This window comes from Cololabis saira, chromosome 16 (genome assembly GCF_033807715.1).
Source record: "Cololabis saira isolate AMF1-May2022 chromosome 16, fColSai1.1, whole genome shotgun sequence".
NCBI lineage: Eukaryota > Metazoa > Chordata > Actinopteri > Beloniformes > Belonidae > Cololabis > Cololabis saira.
This window is the reverse complement of record NC_084602.1, coordinates 5,285,074-5,301,669: the sequence shown is the minus strand read 5'-3', so window position 1 is coordinate 5,301,669 and position 16,596 is coordinate 5,285,074. Positions and strand designations below refer to the sequence as shown.

Here is a 16,596-nt window from a genome sequence, read left to right as displayed (position 1 = left end):
GTGGCCAAACAAATTGTAAACACAGGTCGCACAAATGATGCTGGTGACGTTTCTGTCTCATAATGTGACGTTCTGAAGCCTAAATGTCCGTTTCTCTCTGTTTACAAGCAAATGTGAAAACTGAGTTTTTGAAAATCTCCACTTTGGCGGGAGTTTTCAGAAATGATTGTTTTTGGTGACTTTGAGCTTTGTTTTCATGTAAACGAACGACAAAACGCATGAAAACACCACAGTTTTTGCTACGTGTACAGGGGCCTGAACCAGTAGGGAAACCCAAGAAAATAACTGATGGTTCAAAAGAAGAAGCTGACGTAACAGGGCTGTCTAGTGTGAGACACTCTCAGACCACACACCACATATTTCTCATTCTGTCTGGAGTCACCGACCAATCAGCCAATCTGAAAATAGAAGGCATTTATTGTTATTGAGGTAAAACTGACCAATTTATGGTGATATTGATTTGAGGTCGTCTCGCCCAGCCTTAATGTGAGGGCTATTGTGTTGACAGCGGTGGTGCTCATTTCTTAGATAGCCTCTTTTAAAGTTACAGAACATAAAGGAGCTGCTCTGCGACCGCGTTGCTCTGCGACAGAGCTCAGCTCGGCTCCGTCACACTAAAAAATAAATGGAAGTGAGTTTGTGACTTGTCATATCACGTCCAGTTTTCACCGGCTGTGAAGAACGACAGAACAAATTAATCTGGAGAAACAATACAAGCAACAAAATGGGAATTAGAGCAAAGCAACGGGAAATTTAAACTACTTTGTTCAGAATAGAATAGAATAAAACTCTATTAATCCCCCAGGGGAGAAATTTGCTTGTGCAGCAGCAAACATACACACTCACAACAATTTTACATGAAGTATGAAAAGGTATATAAAGGTATATAAAAAAGTATATCCTAAAAAGAAAAACAGAAAAATAACCAATAAATAGCTAATTTAAAAAAGAGCAATATAAAAAATGAGCAATGTACAAAAGAAATACTAAAAAGAAATACTAAACCCGAAAAACGAATAATATTTACATGTGCAAAAATACCAGTGAGGTATTTAGAGGGAGAAGATTATTGCACTATCGGAAAAAAACAGGTTATTGCACTGGAGTGGCTAGAGTTGGTTATTGTAGAGTTGGATGGCTGTCGGGATGAAGGACCTGCGGTTCTTTTATTTTCACATCAAATGATACCTTTCAGCTTTTAGTTCTGACCTGAAACAAAAGATCCATTTGTGTCTTGAAGTGTCTCGATGTTTTTCTTCTGCATTTTCAGCAAATCATAACCAGACAAATATCCTGCAGGAAAATGAAATATGTCTCTATAGCGAGGAGGAATGCGGTGATGTCAGGAAGGTTATCCTGGAGCTAATTTCTTCTCTTGTGTTTTTTTGCAGGGCGACGGCTGCGAGGACCAGAGACTCCTTCAGAGGACAGCTCAGTGAGTCACTTTGATAAAGCTCTTTATTTCTGTCTCTCTATGAAGATTTTTCTTCACCAACAAAACATTTCCATTGTGACTTTAATCAACAGGAAACTGTTAGGATTTAATTTAGTAGCTCATTCACGAGTTATTTTAATGGCTGCGTCTAAACTTCATCTCTCACTCTCTCACTGCTAGTTTTAGTTACTTTTCTCACATCTGCTACTTTAACGTTTGGTTTAGTCTTTTTTCCATGACCCCTGCCAGCAAATGAACATATTTCCCCCACAGAATAGTCACTGTACGCCTTAGAAAGCTCCTGGTTTTATATATTTGAAAGAAAAGGAAAAGCACTTTTAAACGTCTTTATGGTTTTATATCATAGTCTCTGATCTACGTGACTTGTGTACAGTTGCTGGTTTACCATGACTTATTACCAGTACTGGAGTTGAGGGGGGGGGTGAGGGGGGATGAGGGGGGATGGCATCCCCCCTGAAATAAAAACGATCAAATCAACCTGTAAAACTGCCATCCCCCCTTTCCATCCCTTATGTCATTTCATCAATGAATGTGGTTTTACTGCTATTTCAACATTTAGAGTCATCACCAGAAAAATAACTTATTTGACAATTTTCACCTGTTTATAGTAAATTTTCACTTGAAATAAGTAGAAAAATCTGCCAGTGGGACAAGATTTATCTTCTTATTACAAGCAAAAAAATCCCTGGCAGATTTTTCTACTTATTTTAAGTGAAAATCTACTTGAAACAGGTGAAAATTGTTGTTTTTTTCCAGTGATGAGTCTTGTTTTAAGTGTAATGAGATTTTCTGACTAAAAATGAGACATTTTAACTAGAAATAAGACAAATATTCTTGTTAAGATTTAGAGTTTTTGCAGTGATCCATGTTACTTATCCTGTGAAGGACAGAGTCATATTGATAAGTTCAGAAAAGTGTTTTTTATTGTTGTGTTTTGATGTATTTGATGTAAGCCCAGTGGATATTTAAAGCTTACAGAAGGCTGCATTTAACTGCTGCTATGTCATTCCTGCAGTATTTCTGCAGGTGTTTTGGTCAGTGCTATTATATTATATATATATATATATATTATATTATATTATATTATATTATATTATATTATATTATATTATATTATTTGTAAACAGCACAAATGATCTGTCCCCATATGATAAAATCCACCATCCCCCCTGATTTTTTTTTACAACTCGGGTACTGGTTATCGTTCCTGCGATAAACACATCTGTACAACTTATTAAGAAAGTATTCAAATTAACTTTCCTAGAGATACTTGTCCAACATTTCTCTCCTCATCATGATCATCAGGTGGCAAAAAGCAAAACATGAAGTGAGCACTGCTTGGGTTTGAACGTGTGGTTGTAACTCTCTGAAATGTCAGCAGCTGCTCTGTTTCTGGTTTTCTGCAGGTATGTGAGGAGCCAGGTCAGTTCACAGAGGGCGAGCGACCGCGGCCCCAAGGGTCATCCCCCGTGGAGGAGTATCCTGAATACAAAGAGGTACCAGAGCTCAGACACACGGCCCGGTCACACGGACAGGACCTACGGAAACAAAGCAGTTAGGAAAATAAAGACAGTATGATGATGAGTTCTGCACGACCTTAAATCAAAGCGTGAAGCATTTCTCTGAAGTCTGAAATAAACAACTAAAACCAAAGATGACTACATATGAATTTACAAAAAAAGTTTAAATACGCTTTTTGGTCATTTTATTTCATTTTTATATTCAAGCAAACTTTTATTAGACATCCTTTGTTTCTGGCTCTTCCACCAGAAGCAAACAACATAATCTTTTGCTGTAAGTTCATTATTACCTAGCGTAAAAGCTGTGGTGTTGACAGAGATGAAGACTGTCGTTTATGTTCAGGGATCAATAAAGTTGAACTGAGCTGAATTTCAAAGGCACAAAGTACATGTTGTAAATGTGGCATCTATCATTTTCATAGCCCGGCCTCTTCTCAGGATACACAGATGGTTGTTGTCCAAGCGCACCACTAGATGGGAGTAGACGCGCCACGCTCAAGCTTTATTTAGGCTCTGTTGACTAGTTTCTGTCCTCAGAACCATAAGGAGGCAGCAGAAACAAAAATACTTGCCAATTTGGCCTCCACAAGGCAAGCAAACATGTTTTTGCCTTAAATTATTATTATTTTTTTACTTTGTCTGCATATATATATTAATGGTTAATACCATGTTGGTAAAACCTGAGGCATATATATACAGGACTGTCTCAGAAAATTAGAATATTGTGATAAAGTCCTTTATTTTCTGTGATGCAGAAATGTCATACATTCTGGATTAATTACAAATCAACTGAAATATTGCAAGCCTTTTATTATTTTAATATTGCTGATCATGGTTTACAGTTTAAGAAAACTCAAATATCCTATCTAAAAAAAATAGAATATTCTGGGAATCTTAATCTTAAACTGTAAGCCATAATCAGCAATATTAAAATAATAAAAGGCTTGCAATATTTCAGTTGATTTGTAATGAATCCAGAATGTATGACATTTTTTTTTTTTTTTAAATTGCATTACAGAAAATAAAGAACTTTATCACAATATTCTAATTTTCTGAGACGGTCCTGTATATGCATTTTGATATGTAATATATATCATATATATACATTTTATATATATATATATATATATATTTTTATTTTTGTCTTTTGTGTATTCTCAATATTTTAAATATTTTCTATTTATTTATTTATATATTTATTTATGTATTTATTTATTTATTAATTAAATGTGAAGGGGGGGGGGGGGGGGTGGTGACATCCGCTGCTAGTCTAAAACACGAAAAACACAGGGAAACGCACAATGAGCACACAGATCTTACAGATCTTACAGATCTCCAAGGTTTGTGTTTTTTTGCTTTTAAATGATTACTGACTCTTCCCAGTCAACTCTTTTGATCTGGTGCAAAATGATCCTCATTGTAAAGGTACGTGACTACAAACCGTGGTGTTTTGACTCTAAAAGTGCATAAACTACACTTCTGGATTCCAAGACAGGGTAGTGACAGGAACAAACAGTTCATTCAAATCTACTATATCAATGAATAATCATCAAAACCTAAAAGACGTGCATGTTATTAAACTGGATGTTATTTTTCTGCTGCAGCGAGAAGCGGAGCATGACCCACATCACAAAGGTGGGAGTGGATTGAAAAGTAAAAGGTCTGGGCTGGGGTCCATGTTTGAGAGGCGCTCCACTCCAAAGATGAGTAAACTGAAGGTCAGACATTCACACCTTTGTTTCCTCAAATCAGTACTCGGTGTGAATCCCTTCAGCAGGTGCTGCGGTGGGACATCAGCGCAGCTCAAAGACCATTGCTCTCTCGTCTCTTTTCATGTTTGCAGGAAGTTCACAGCCCAGAGGCTGGAGTGATTGTGAAAACACCCAAAGATGGATGTTCAGAAGGTCTCGTTTATGGTGGAGGAGGGAAGGATGGGATTTTCATAAAGGAGGTGATGCCAGAGTCACCGGCTTCAAAAAGTCTGAAAGTGAAAGAAGGTAAACTGTCTCCTGGCAATGACGGCAGCTCTTGTTGAGGAATTTTTATAAATTGAACAAAGTAAAGTACAGATCTTTAACAAACTACAACATCGGAGAGCTTGAGATTACCAAAGTTTATTTTAACTGATGCATAATCAGGAGAGAGTGGACGTGCAGCAGCAGGCTGGACAGTCAAGTCTGAGGCAACATGTTGTTTGACTTCTTTTATATGGGAATGGGTGGGACCTGACAGATCATTGGAAGCTAGTAACACAACAGACAGGAAACCTGACAGATCATTCAAGGGACACTCAGTACGTTTGCATGCAGCAGTTCAATCGGATTTCTGATCGTATAAAACATCGTTCTGACTTTTAAACTGCATGTAAACACCTCAATCCGATCTACTTCGGACCTGTATCGGACATTTAATGATCGTATAGCAACACCTAGATAATTCGTTCACATTTGGAATTTTAACGCCGTGTATACGGAGACATCGGATATTGCAGTCTGCGAATGCTGGAGAATTTCCTCTGGGGCTTCACTTGGAAGTGAAAGAAGACGGCGCGTGTTAAATAGTTGTTTAAACACCTTTAAAAAGATCACAAAAGAGATGCAGAAGCTTCATCAGGACACCGGAGCAGATCAAAATAAAGTGGAAAAATATACGGAAGGTGTAACATTGGCGCCAAACAAAACAACCGTCAACCGGAAGTGGCTCTTTGTTGAAATGGTTACCATGATTATAGCGCCACATAGCATCACGGAGTCAGCCATGCTCTGGACATTTGTCTGATTCTCTGAACAGCATGTAAACTCAGACAAGTGATTGGGTCTTCTGGATGTTTATCTGATACGATCAGAAATCCCATTTCTTTGCTACATGTAAACGTACTGACTGTCCCCCTGCACCCGACACATAGGTGCTAGTTCTCTTAGAGAAAGGCATACATTACAAAAGAGATGTAGCATTTTCCTCTGCATCTACATCTTCTATATCCCCCTCTTCTAATTCCTTTCTCGCAGCTGGCCTTTTGTTAGTATTTTGCATTCACACAGCTGTTGATCTCCCCCCCACTATCCTGCTCCCCACAGCTATTGACCTTTCATTATAAAGTATATCATGTTTCATTTTTTTCCATGACACTCTGTTTTACAAATGTTGGTATTTCATTGTATGTTTTTGTGAGATTTTGCTATTAATTAAAAATAAGCTCATTCAAACAGACAAATACATGGGGTTCTAGGATTTCCTACCCTACAGTACACGTGTGTCGCTCACCATGATGTGCATTTGTTTTTACATTTTGCTGACCGACTACATGTCGGAACAAGCTGACAGTAATCAATGAACTTTTTCTCTGGGTTCGTGCAGGTGACCAGCTTCTGAGCGCCACCGTGTATTTTGACGATGTGTCATATGAGGACGCAATTCAGATTCTGGAGCACGCGCAGGCTTATAAAATGAAGCTGTGCTTGAAACGCAAGGCAGACGTCGCAGAAACGGAGGCGGCCACCGCATCCGACGCTATTCCTGTAACTATTCTGAAGCGGTTATGCCCTCACTCATTTCGAGAGCGTCTGTTTGTTCTGAAGCTGATATCAGTTTTCTCTGTCGCTTAACAGGAGGAAGACATCGAATCTGCAGAGATGAGGGAGGAAGGAAAAACCAAAAGGCGCGGGGACAATCGCATTTCGTGGCCAAAGTTTCCCTCCTTTGGAAAAGGACGAAAATCCCGTTTTATAAGGTCTCACAGTTCCTCGGAAGCAGACGAACAGAGAACGCTGGAGCTGAGTCCAACCACGAGCGACACAGACTCACCGATAAAATCTCAGAATGCTCTTAAAGGAAAAAAGAAGAATAAAAAAAAGCTGCCAAGTTTAACAAAGAGAGGCCGCATAAGTTCATCCGAAGACCAGGACACGGAAGCTCCGATAAGTGTAGAGATCAGCAGTGACGCTCAGCAGAAACAAGACTCTGCTGTGGTCTCGCCTGCGTCCCCTGAAGGGCCCTCAGGTGAAAGCCAAGGAGTGGCTGAGGACACCAAAGCAGGGGAAGACCTCAGACCTGAGCAAGACAATCAAACCAAAACTGATGCTCAAAGCGTCCAACATAAGGTGGAGATCACCGGCATAGACGGCGCTGTGAAAACAGAAGACCTGACCGTGGCTCCTGCCGACCTAGGAAGCCCCTCTGGTACCAAGACCCTGGATAAGAAGAAAAAGAAAAAGGAAAAGTCAGAATTAAAACCAAAACTTTGGGGTAGGGAAAAATCCCCAAAGAAAGACACCAAAGCCAAATCCTCACCAAAGAGGCTAAAAACACTTGGAGCAAGTATTGAAACAGAGGATCTGCCCGAAACTGAAAAATCTGGCTTGAAACTGGGAGATCAACCTGGACTGGACACTAAAAACCAGGTCGCGAATGAATCTATGACGACAGAAATACAATTACCTAAAGTGGAACTTGTAGTAGAGGATGCTGCAATCGTACAAAAATCTCCAAAGAAACAAAAACAAGTAACAAAGGCTGGTCCGACAACCACACTGATGGGGGACGTTACTGTGGAGCCCACAACTGAGGGCGCACAAATCTTTTCAGAGGCCCTGGCAAAGGGCAGCGTTCCCCCAGCGCAGCTGCCCAAACGCGAAGACATTGAGATTCCAGGTATGGAGGACAGTTCTAGCACTAGCACTGTCCAAATGTCACTTGATATGGAGAGTGTGAAAGAGGCAGTTTCAAAACTACCTGGATTCAAGTTGCCCCAAGTTGATACTTCTGGGATGCCCATTCCTGAAGAAATTACCGTGATAGATGCGAATGCGCAAAGAATATCTGTGAAAACACCAACTAAAGTGGCAGAGAATAAGTCCAAAAACGAGTCACCCCTGACAAGGATTTACATGAGTACCTCTCCAGAAATCTCCATGACGACGGTCAAACTACCAAAACTAACATCTGATGATTTAATGGCAGAGGAACCTGTAATTGAGTTACAAAAACCTCAAATAGAGCTTGAATTCAAGCCCCAAGAGAAAGACATCATAACTCCCCAGGACCTTTCCACTCTTCAGGGACAAGACATTGATCAGACCGGTGCCATCAACTTGGCAGTTGCTAAAGAAGCACATAAAAAATCCAAATTGCCAAAGATAACAATGCCGAGTTTCGGGATCGACATACCCAAACCCAAAACTTCTCCAAAAGATCTTCAGTTTGAAGCGGTGAAGAGGAAAGACTCAAAGCAGACCGTTGGGATCACAGGTGACATGAAAATATCTGAAACCTTTATCACTGAATACACCGATGCACTCGATGAGTTTGCAGACAAAAAGGATGGCCACATTACAGTTTCTGATGTCATCATTGAAGCTGATGAGGGACTTGGAGCATTTCCTTCAGACGTGAGTGGAGACGCAGTCAGTGGAGACGACAATCTAAAGATTGATGGAGCTCAGATTAAAACTCCAGAGAGAGAGGGAAAGGGTAGCAGGTTTAAAATGCCTGTTCTTAACATTTCCGTGCCAAAGGTTAAAGGAGCGAAAATGGATTTGAGCCCATCAAAGAAGGATGCAACTGACGCAACAGCAAAGGCGAAGGCTGAGGTCCAGATCCCAGAGGCTCCTGAGACATATGCTGGTCTGGGAACCGCATCTGACTATGGTACAGAGCAGAAGGAACTAGAGGAAGAAGCAAAACATGGGCTGAAAATCCAAACTCTGGAAGCTCAAACTGAATATGATGCGCAAGAAAGCAAATTCAAAATCCCAAAGTTAGGGCTAAAAATGCCCAGAATGAAAGGCTCTGAATTTGATGTGAGCTTGTCACGGACAGGCGGTGATGCTAAAACAAAGGTCCAACTCCCAGAGGCCCAGGACACTGATGTTTCTCTTGGAGCCGTACGTGTTTCTATTCCAGAGCAAAAGATGGACGCAAATAAGCTTGACAAAGAAGGCAAGCCTTTGGGATTTCATGGAGACCTCGATAGACGTGGAGGTAAATTAAAAATGCAGACATTTGGAATCAAAATGCCAAAAATAAAAGGTTCAGAATTTGATATGAACATGTCCAAGGAAAAAGCTGAGATGCAACTTTCAGAAGCACAAAAGACTGACGTTAGTCCCGGAAAAGTAGACGTCTCTATTGCAGAGCAAAAGCTAGAGGTAGAAATACCCCAAATGGAAATCAAATCCTTACCTGCTGAAGGTGAACTTGAAGCACAAGGAGGCAAATTCAGGAGGCCAAAGTTTGGCATCAAAATGCCAAAAATGAAAGGCCCAGAATTTGATATGAAATTCCCAGGAGTTCCTGAAGCTGACGTTGGGTTAGATGTTTCTATGCCAGAACAAAAAATGGGATTTGAAAAACCACAACTAGATATCAAAACTTTGCAGCCAGGGAGTGAACAGCCAGCACCCAGCACTGACGTTGAGGATCCTTCTATAGACGCAAAACCTGCGAAAGCTGATTATGAAATGAAGGGAAGCAAGTTTAAAATGCCAAATCTCGGTTTTTCTATGCCGAAGGTCAAAGGGCCAAAACTAGATATAAAGCTCCCTGATGTTGAAGCACCTGAGATTGAAGTTTCACCTGATTATACTGACCCATCATCATCAACATTTGAAACAGCAAATATCAGTTTTTCTACGTCAGAGACAAAAGCTGAAGTGGAAATCCCAGAAGTCTCCAAAACTGACATCAGTCTCGGAAAACCGTCGATTTTTAGACCAAAGGGAAAAGTGGGATTTGGAAAGCCTGATGTACAAATCAAACCCCCCTTGGCTCGTGTTAAAGTTGAAGGACAAGGAAGCAAATTGAAAATGGAAACAACTGGAATATCCTTGCCAAACGTTCAAGATGTTGAAACCCCTGAAATTGACCTTAACTTTGGAACCATAGATGCTTCAGCTGCAGAAGTAAACAAAGAGATTGAAAAAACTGATGTTGAAATAGCTACTCAGACCGGCATGAGATCACCATCAAAATTCAAAATGCCGGTGTTCAAATTTCCAAAGTTTGGCGTCACAACACCAAGCGTCAGTGCTGAAGTACCCGATGCAGAAATAGATATCAACATTGAAAAATCTGACCTGCAGGTGGAGAAACCGCACAAAGACATCGATGTACCAGAATTCACAGCAGAGGTTGATGTGCCAGAGGTCCAAGTGCCTAGTTTAGACATTCCAATGGCAGAGCAACAGCCAGATGTTGAGGCTGAAGCAAAACAGAAAAAAACAAGGTTTATGATGCCTAAGTTTTCTTTTTCTAAACCAAGTGTCAAGGCTTCAGAAGTCGATGTCAGTTTTCAGGACAAGAGTGTTGAGTTTTCAGAAGGTACAGTTGAAGTGAAAGGACAAAGTGTGACCATGAAATCACCAGAAATCCCAATGCCAGAAACAGATTTAAGTTTATCAATGAAAGATGACGCTGTGACACTACCTGAAGCTGAACTCACACTTGGTGACGTCCAACTGAAAAGACCGTCTGTTGAAGCTTCTGAGATCAATCTTGTGGCAAAAGACACAGAGAGGTCACCCCTGAAGTTTAAGATGCCGTCATTCAAATTACCCAAATTTGGAGCTGGCACCCCAAGTTCCTCTCTAGAGCAGCCTGCTGTGGATAAAGATGTAACAATAGATGGAGCTGAAGTTAACATTCCTGAAGGAGTTCTCACCGTCAGCATTGAACCCCCTGCCGCTGGTCCACCAGAAGCATTAGTTACAATTACAGAAACTGAGCATGAAGCGAAACCAAGCAAGTTCAAACTGCCTAATTTTGGTTGGTCTGAGCCTCAAATAGATGTAGATATATCACTCCCAGAGGCTGAAGCTGAAGCAAGACTCACTAGTGATGAAATGAAACAAACAGCTGAAGTTGAAATTAAAGCCCCGGAGATCAAAGTTGGAAGAAAGGATTCAGAAGCATCAGTATCCAAATTTAAGATGCCATCCTTCAAACTACCTAAATTTGGTGTCAGTACTCCAAGTTCCACTGTAGAAGTACCTGCTTTGGAGGACGATGTCAAAACAGGAGGAGTTGAGATTTCTGAGCCGGTTGTTGCAGTTTCCATTGATGCACCCAGCGTTGAATGTGAAGCTCCATCAATAGATATAAAATCATCAGGAGCCGAACATGAAGGAAAAGGAATCAAATTCAAGTTGCCAAAACTTAGTTTTTCTGCACCACAAACTGAAGGACCAGATGTTGATTTGAGCCTGTCAAAGCCAGATGCAGATGTGACACTACCAGAGGCCGAAGCTGAAGTGAAAGTAATGGATGTATCAAAAGAAGCTTCTGCTGAAGTTGAAATTAAAGCCCCTGAGATGAAAGTTGGTGGAAAGGATGTGGACGGATCGCCATCAAAATTTAAGATGCCATCATTCAAACTACCCAAATTTGGGCTTGCTAAAAGCGCCACCGTAGAAGTGCCCACTGTGGATACACAGGTCGAAACAGGAGGAGTTGAAACTCAGATTTCTGAGGAGGTTCTTGCAGTTTCCATTGATGCACCCAACGTTGAATGTGAAGGTCCATCGATAGATTTAAAGACAACAGGAACTGAACAGGAACGAAAAGGAATCAAATTCAAGCTTCCAAGTCTTGGATTTTCTGTGGCACAAACCGAAGGACCAGGTGTTGATTTGAGCCTGTCAAAGCCAGGTGTAGATGTGACACTACCAGAGGCCGAAGCTGGATTGAAACTAACAGATGATGAAATTAAAACCACTTCGATTGACGTTGAAATTAAAGCCCCTGAGGTCAAAGTTGGTACAAAGGACAAAGAAGCATCAGCATCCAAATTTAAGATGCCATCCTTCAAACTACCTAAATTTGGTGTCAGTACTCCAAGTTCCACTGTAGAAGTACCCGCTTTGGAGAATGATGTCAAAACAGCAGGAGTTGAGATTTCTGAGCCGGTTGTTGCAGTTTCCATTGATGCACCCAGCGTTGAATGTGAAGCTCCATCAATAGATATAAAATCAACAGGAACCGAAATTGAAGGTAAAGGAAGAAAATTCAAGCTGCCAAGTCTCGGTTTTTCCGTGCCACAAGGCAAAGGTCCAGATGTTGATTTGAGCCTGTCAAAGCCAGATGTAGATGTGTCACTACCAGAGGCCGAAGCTGAATTAAAACCATCCGAAGATGAAATGAAGACCCCTTCGATCGACGCTGAAATTAAAGCCCCTGAGGTCAATATTGGAAGAAAGGATGCAGAAGGATCAGCATCTAAATTCAAGATGCCATCATTCAAACTACCCAAATTTGGGCTGGGTACAAGCGCCACCGTAGAAGTGCCCACTGTGGATACACAGGTCGAAACAGGAGGAGTTGAAACTCAGATTTCTGAGCCGGTTCTTGCAGTTTCCATTGATGCACCCAACGTTGAATGTGAAGGTCCATCGATAGATTTAAAGACAACAGGAACTGAACAGGAACGAAAAGGAATCAAATTCAAGCTTCCAAGTCTTGGATTTTCTGTGGCACAAACCGAAGGACCAGGTGTTGATTTGAGCCTGTCAAAGCCAGATGCAGATGTGACACTACCAGAGGCCGAAGCTGAATTGAAACTATCAGATAATGAAATGAAAACCACTGCAATTGACGTTGAAATTAAAGCCCCTGAGGTCAAAGTTGCATCAGCATCCAAATTTAAGATGCCATCCTTCAAACTACCTAAATTTGGTACTCCAAGTTCCACTGTAGAAGTACCCGCTTTGGAGGACGATGTCAAAACCGGAGGAGTTGAGATTTCTGAGCCGGTTCTTGCAGTTTCCATTGATCCACCCAGCGTTGAATGTGAAGCTCCATCAATAGATATAAAATCAACAGGAACCGAAATTGAAGGAAAAGGAAGAAAATTCAAGCTGCCAAGTCTCGGTTTTTCCGTGCCACAAGGCAAAGGTCCGGATGTTGATTTGAGCCTGTCAAAGCCAGATGTAGATGTGACACTACCAGAGGCCGAAGCTGAAGTGAAAGTCACTGATGTTGAAGTGGAAAAGGTTTCTGCTGAAGTTGAAACGCCAGTTCCTGATGTTAAAGCTGTGACTAAGGACACAGAAGTATCACCATCCAAATTCAAGCTGCCAACTTTCAAACTACCTAAATTTGGTCTCAGTACTCAAAGTTCCACTGCAGAAATACCCGCAGTGGAAGCCGAAAGTCAGGTATCTGAGCAGGTTCTTGCCGTTTCCATTGATGCATCCAGTATCGAATCTTCCTCAATAGATATGAAAACGTCCGGAACTGAACACGAAGGAAAGGGAATCAAATTTAAACTGCCGAGTCTTGGTTTTTCTGTGTCACAAACCAAAGGCCCAGATGCTGATTTAGACCTACCAAAAACAGATATCGATGTACCAGAAGTCAAAGCTGACGTAGTTCCTGGTATTGATATTCAGCGAAGTAGTGTTGAAGGATCATCATCAACATTATCATCTGATCTTAAAATCAACGAGTCCATGGGCTCCGTCTCCGTGTCCGATGGAGGATCGATGGAGGCCGACGTTAAAGTGAAGAAGACAAGCTGGTTTTCATTTTCAAAGACCAGCACCAAGGCTCCTGAAACTGACATCAGCCTTGACGTTGATGTTGCAGCACCAGAGGCCAAAGTAGATGCTAAAGTAGAAGTAAATCCTCCAGATAGCAACATCCAGGAATCGTCAAGTGTATCAACAGACGGGGAACCTGCTGCAGACCTGGATGCTAAATTGAAAAAGCCAAGATTTTCCTTACCAAGATTTTCATTTTCATCTAAACAGCTTCCTGTTGAGATCAAGCCACCTGAGTGTGAAGAAAGCGACATTTCAAAGAAAGCTGCAGATATCACCGTCCCTGTGGACGTTAAGGCTCCAGAGATTAAAGATCAAGCAGTTAGTGTTGAAGCTGAAGCAGGTGAACCAAAGAAAGATGGAGAGGTTATGTTCACCGGAGCTACAATCGAAGGAAAATTACCTACAGCTGAGATGAAAGAAGATGGCGGTGCTGTTTCAGAGGCAGATGTGCCCACAATTGAGGTTGAGGCTAAGTTGAAACGACCAAGCTGGGCTTTTCCCAGAATGTCGTTCTCAAGAACAGTTGTCAAAAGCCCTGATACTGACGGCAATGCAGAAACGTCCAAAGCTGACGTTGCACCCCTAGAGACCCAGGCAGAAGTCCCCCCCCCAGATGCTGACGCTAAAGCAGCTCCAGTGGAAGACGCTAAAGGAGCTCCAGTGGAAGACGCTAAAGCAGCTCCAGTGGAAGAGTCCCCCGTTGCAGAACTTGACCCCAGCCTAAAAAAAACAAGATTTTCCCTCCCCAGATTTTCTTTTTCAAAGGCAAGCCCTAAAGAACCCGAGGTAAAGACTGAAGTGCCACACGTTGAGGTTTCTGTCACAGATGTCGGAGTAAACGCCAAACCCCACGAAGCAGAGCCTGAACCTGCTGAGCCTGAAGCTGGCGATGATGTTCAAGAAGACCTCAAGGACGTTACACCAAACACTGAGACGGATGCTCCAAGTAAATTCAAACTCTTTAAAATGCCGAAACTCAGTATCTCAAGACAAAAGCCTGAAGAAGTCCCTGCTGACAATGACAGTAAAGAACCTGACCCGGCACCTGAGGCTGACGCAAAAGGAGACAATCTGACTTTAACATCATTCGTTGATATCCTCAAGACTATTGATGTTGAATTGGATGTTGCACAAACAGACAAGGATGGACTCAATCTCGAGACGTCAAAGGAACTCGGTGAAAAAGAGCAACCGAAATCCAAGCAAGATACCGTTAAAAGTCCTGAAAAGGCAAGTTGGTTTAAATTCCCCAAGTTTGGCCTGTCCTCCCCATCAGAACCGCCCAAGAGCCCAGAACCAGTGGATGAGGAACTCAGTCCCACCTCTTCTGTCCAGTCCTCAGATGCCTTTGCTGATGTGAGCTCATCGTCTCCGACCAAGGTAACCGTCAAATACTCGGACCCAAGTGCAGCTGCCGATGTCGTCACGTCCACCACGAGGACCAAGCTGATCGCAAATATTCCCAACCTGCCTGAAAAAATCACCATTCTATCCTCTGGGGTCTCGTCTTCTTCTGAAGACACACTGAGGCTGGAGGTGTCGGAGCCCATCTCAGGACAGACCGCTTCCTCTCTCAAACAACTCAAAGACTCTAAGCACTCTGAGAAAATGAGGTTCTTTAAATAAGCTGAGAAGTGAACCAGGAATGTAATTTATTTTCAAAGTCCTTGTCCAACCCCACCAACAGCTGCCGGTGGGTGTTAACTAGTTTTAGCCAATACGATGGAAAAGAGGAAGTGTGTTGGCGACAGGAAGAGAGTGTGAGCAAGTTAAACTTCTGTCTGAGAGAAAGTGACGTGTCGGTGTCCAGGTCCGACCCCGGCGGCGGGACGTCAGGCTGCATGTTTATTGGTGGATAAAGAAAGGCTTAGGCTATTTACACCCGGGTGCAAGTACTGATGTGTAGGCTATTTACACCCTGCTACCAATGTCAATGTATGCTATTTGCACCCATGTATTATTGGAAAAAAAAATGTAAAAAAATGATTTATATAAAAAAATCTATCAGCTCAGCAGTGATTGACAGGTATTCACACCACTTTTGATAAACTTCATTTAATCTCTTCAAAATATCTTACTATGACATAAGAGCAAAAATTGTTCATTCAAAAGTGTGAGAGCAGACGTTTGCCTGGCTCTACAGGACTGTCTCAGAAAATTTGAATATTGTGATAGAGTTTTTTATTTTCTGTAATGCAATTAAAAAGAAGTAAAAAAAAAAAGGGCAGCACGGTGGCTTAGTGGTTAGCACTGTTGCCTCACAGCAAGAAGGTTCCCGGTTCGACTCCCTGCCCAGCAGGGTCTTTCTGTGTGGAGTTTGCATGTTCTCCCCGTGCTTGCGTGGGTTTCCTCCGGGTACTCCGGTTTCCTCCCACAGTCCAAAAACAGACGGATGGCAATTAAAAAAAACAAAATGTCATACATTCTGGATTCATTACAAATCAACTGAACTATTGCAAGCCTTTTATTATTTTAATATTGCTGATTATGGTTTACAGTTTAAGATTAAGATTCCCATAATATTCTATTTTTTTGAGATAGGATATTTGAGTTTTCTTAAGCTGTAAGCCATGATCAGCAATATTAAAATAATAAAAGTTTTAATTTTCTGAGACAGTCCTGTATTGTTTGAAATGGTTCCAATTTTAGAGTGGTGCACATGCACATGGGCAACGCATTTGTTTTCATATGTCAACAGGGTGTGAACAGCTCAGCTGGTGGAGGCTTTCTATTTGTACCCTGGTGCAAATAGTCACTCCCATAAAGAAATGGATTGACGTTTTAATGTGGGGCTGCAACTCTGAAAGTGTGATCAAACTGTCTATAAGTTGTGTAGATGACTGCCTTTACTGCATAATATAGCAAGACTTCACCATATATCCTCGCTTATGTTGCAGAACTTCTGCTCATTTGTAGTTTTTAATGCACAGATCAATACTAATCCAGTTACTTGTAATGTTAACTTTACAGGATGACCACGAATGCGCTACTCGGTGTGCCTGGTTTTCCAAAATATGTTTACAATAATTTCACTAAACAGCTTTGAATAAAGTAATGCAGTATTTGAAAACAAAGAAAAAAAGAA

At 41.6% G+C, this 16,596-nt stretch overlaps 1 protein-coding gene across 1 annotated transcript in view; it reads left to right on the top strand.

The window, feature by feature from the left end:
- The window catches only part of LOC133462385 (neuroblast differentiation-associated protein AHNAK), a 33,100-nt gene extending 16,549 nt beyond the window's left edge, over positions 1 to 16,551 (top strand). The window contains exons 2-7 of the mRNA XM_061743610.1: positions 1,392 to 1,435; positions 2,863 to 2,952; positions 4,581 to 4,694; positions 4,820 to 4,973; positions 6,334 to 6,494; positions 6,585 to 16,551. Of these exons, the coding sequence (XP_061599594.1) occupies positions 1,392 to 1,435; positions 2,863 to 2,952; positions 4,581 to 4,694; positions 4,820 to 4,973; positions 6,334 to 6,494; positions 6,585 to 15,137 (9,116 nt within the window). The 3' untranslated portion in view covers positions 15,138 to 16,551. The remainder of the gene's footprint in view (positions 1 to 1,391; positions 1,436 to 2,862; positions 2,953 to 4,580; positions 4,695 to 4,819; positions 4,974 to 6,333; positions 6,495 to 6,584) is intronic.
- Positions 16,552 to 16,596: the final 45 nt, after the last annotated feature.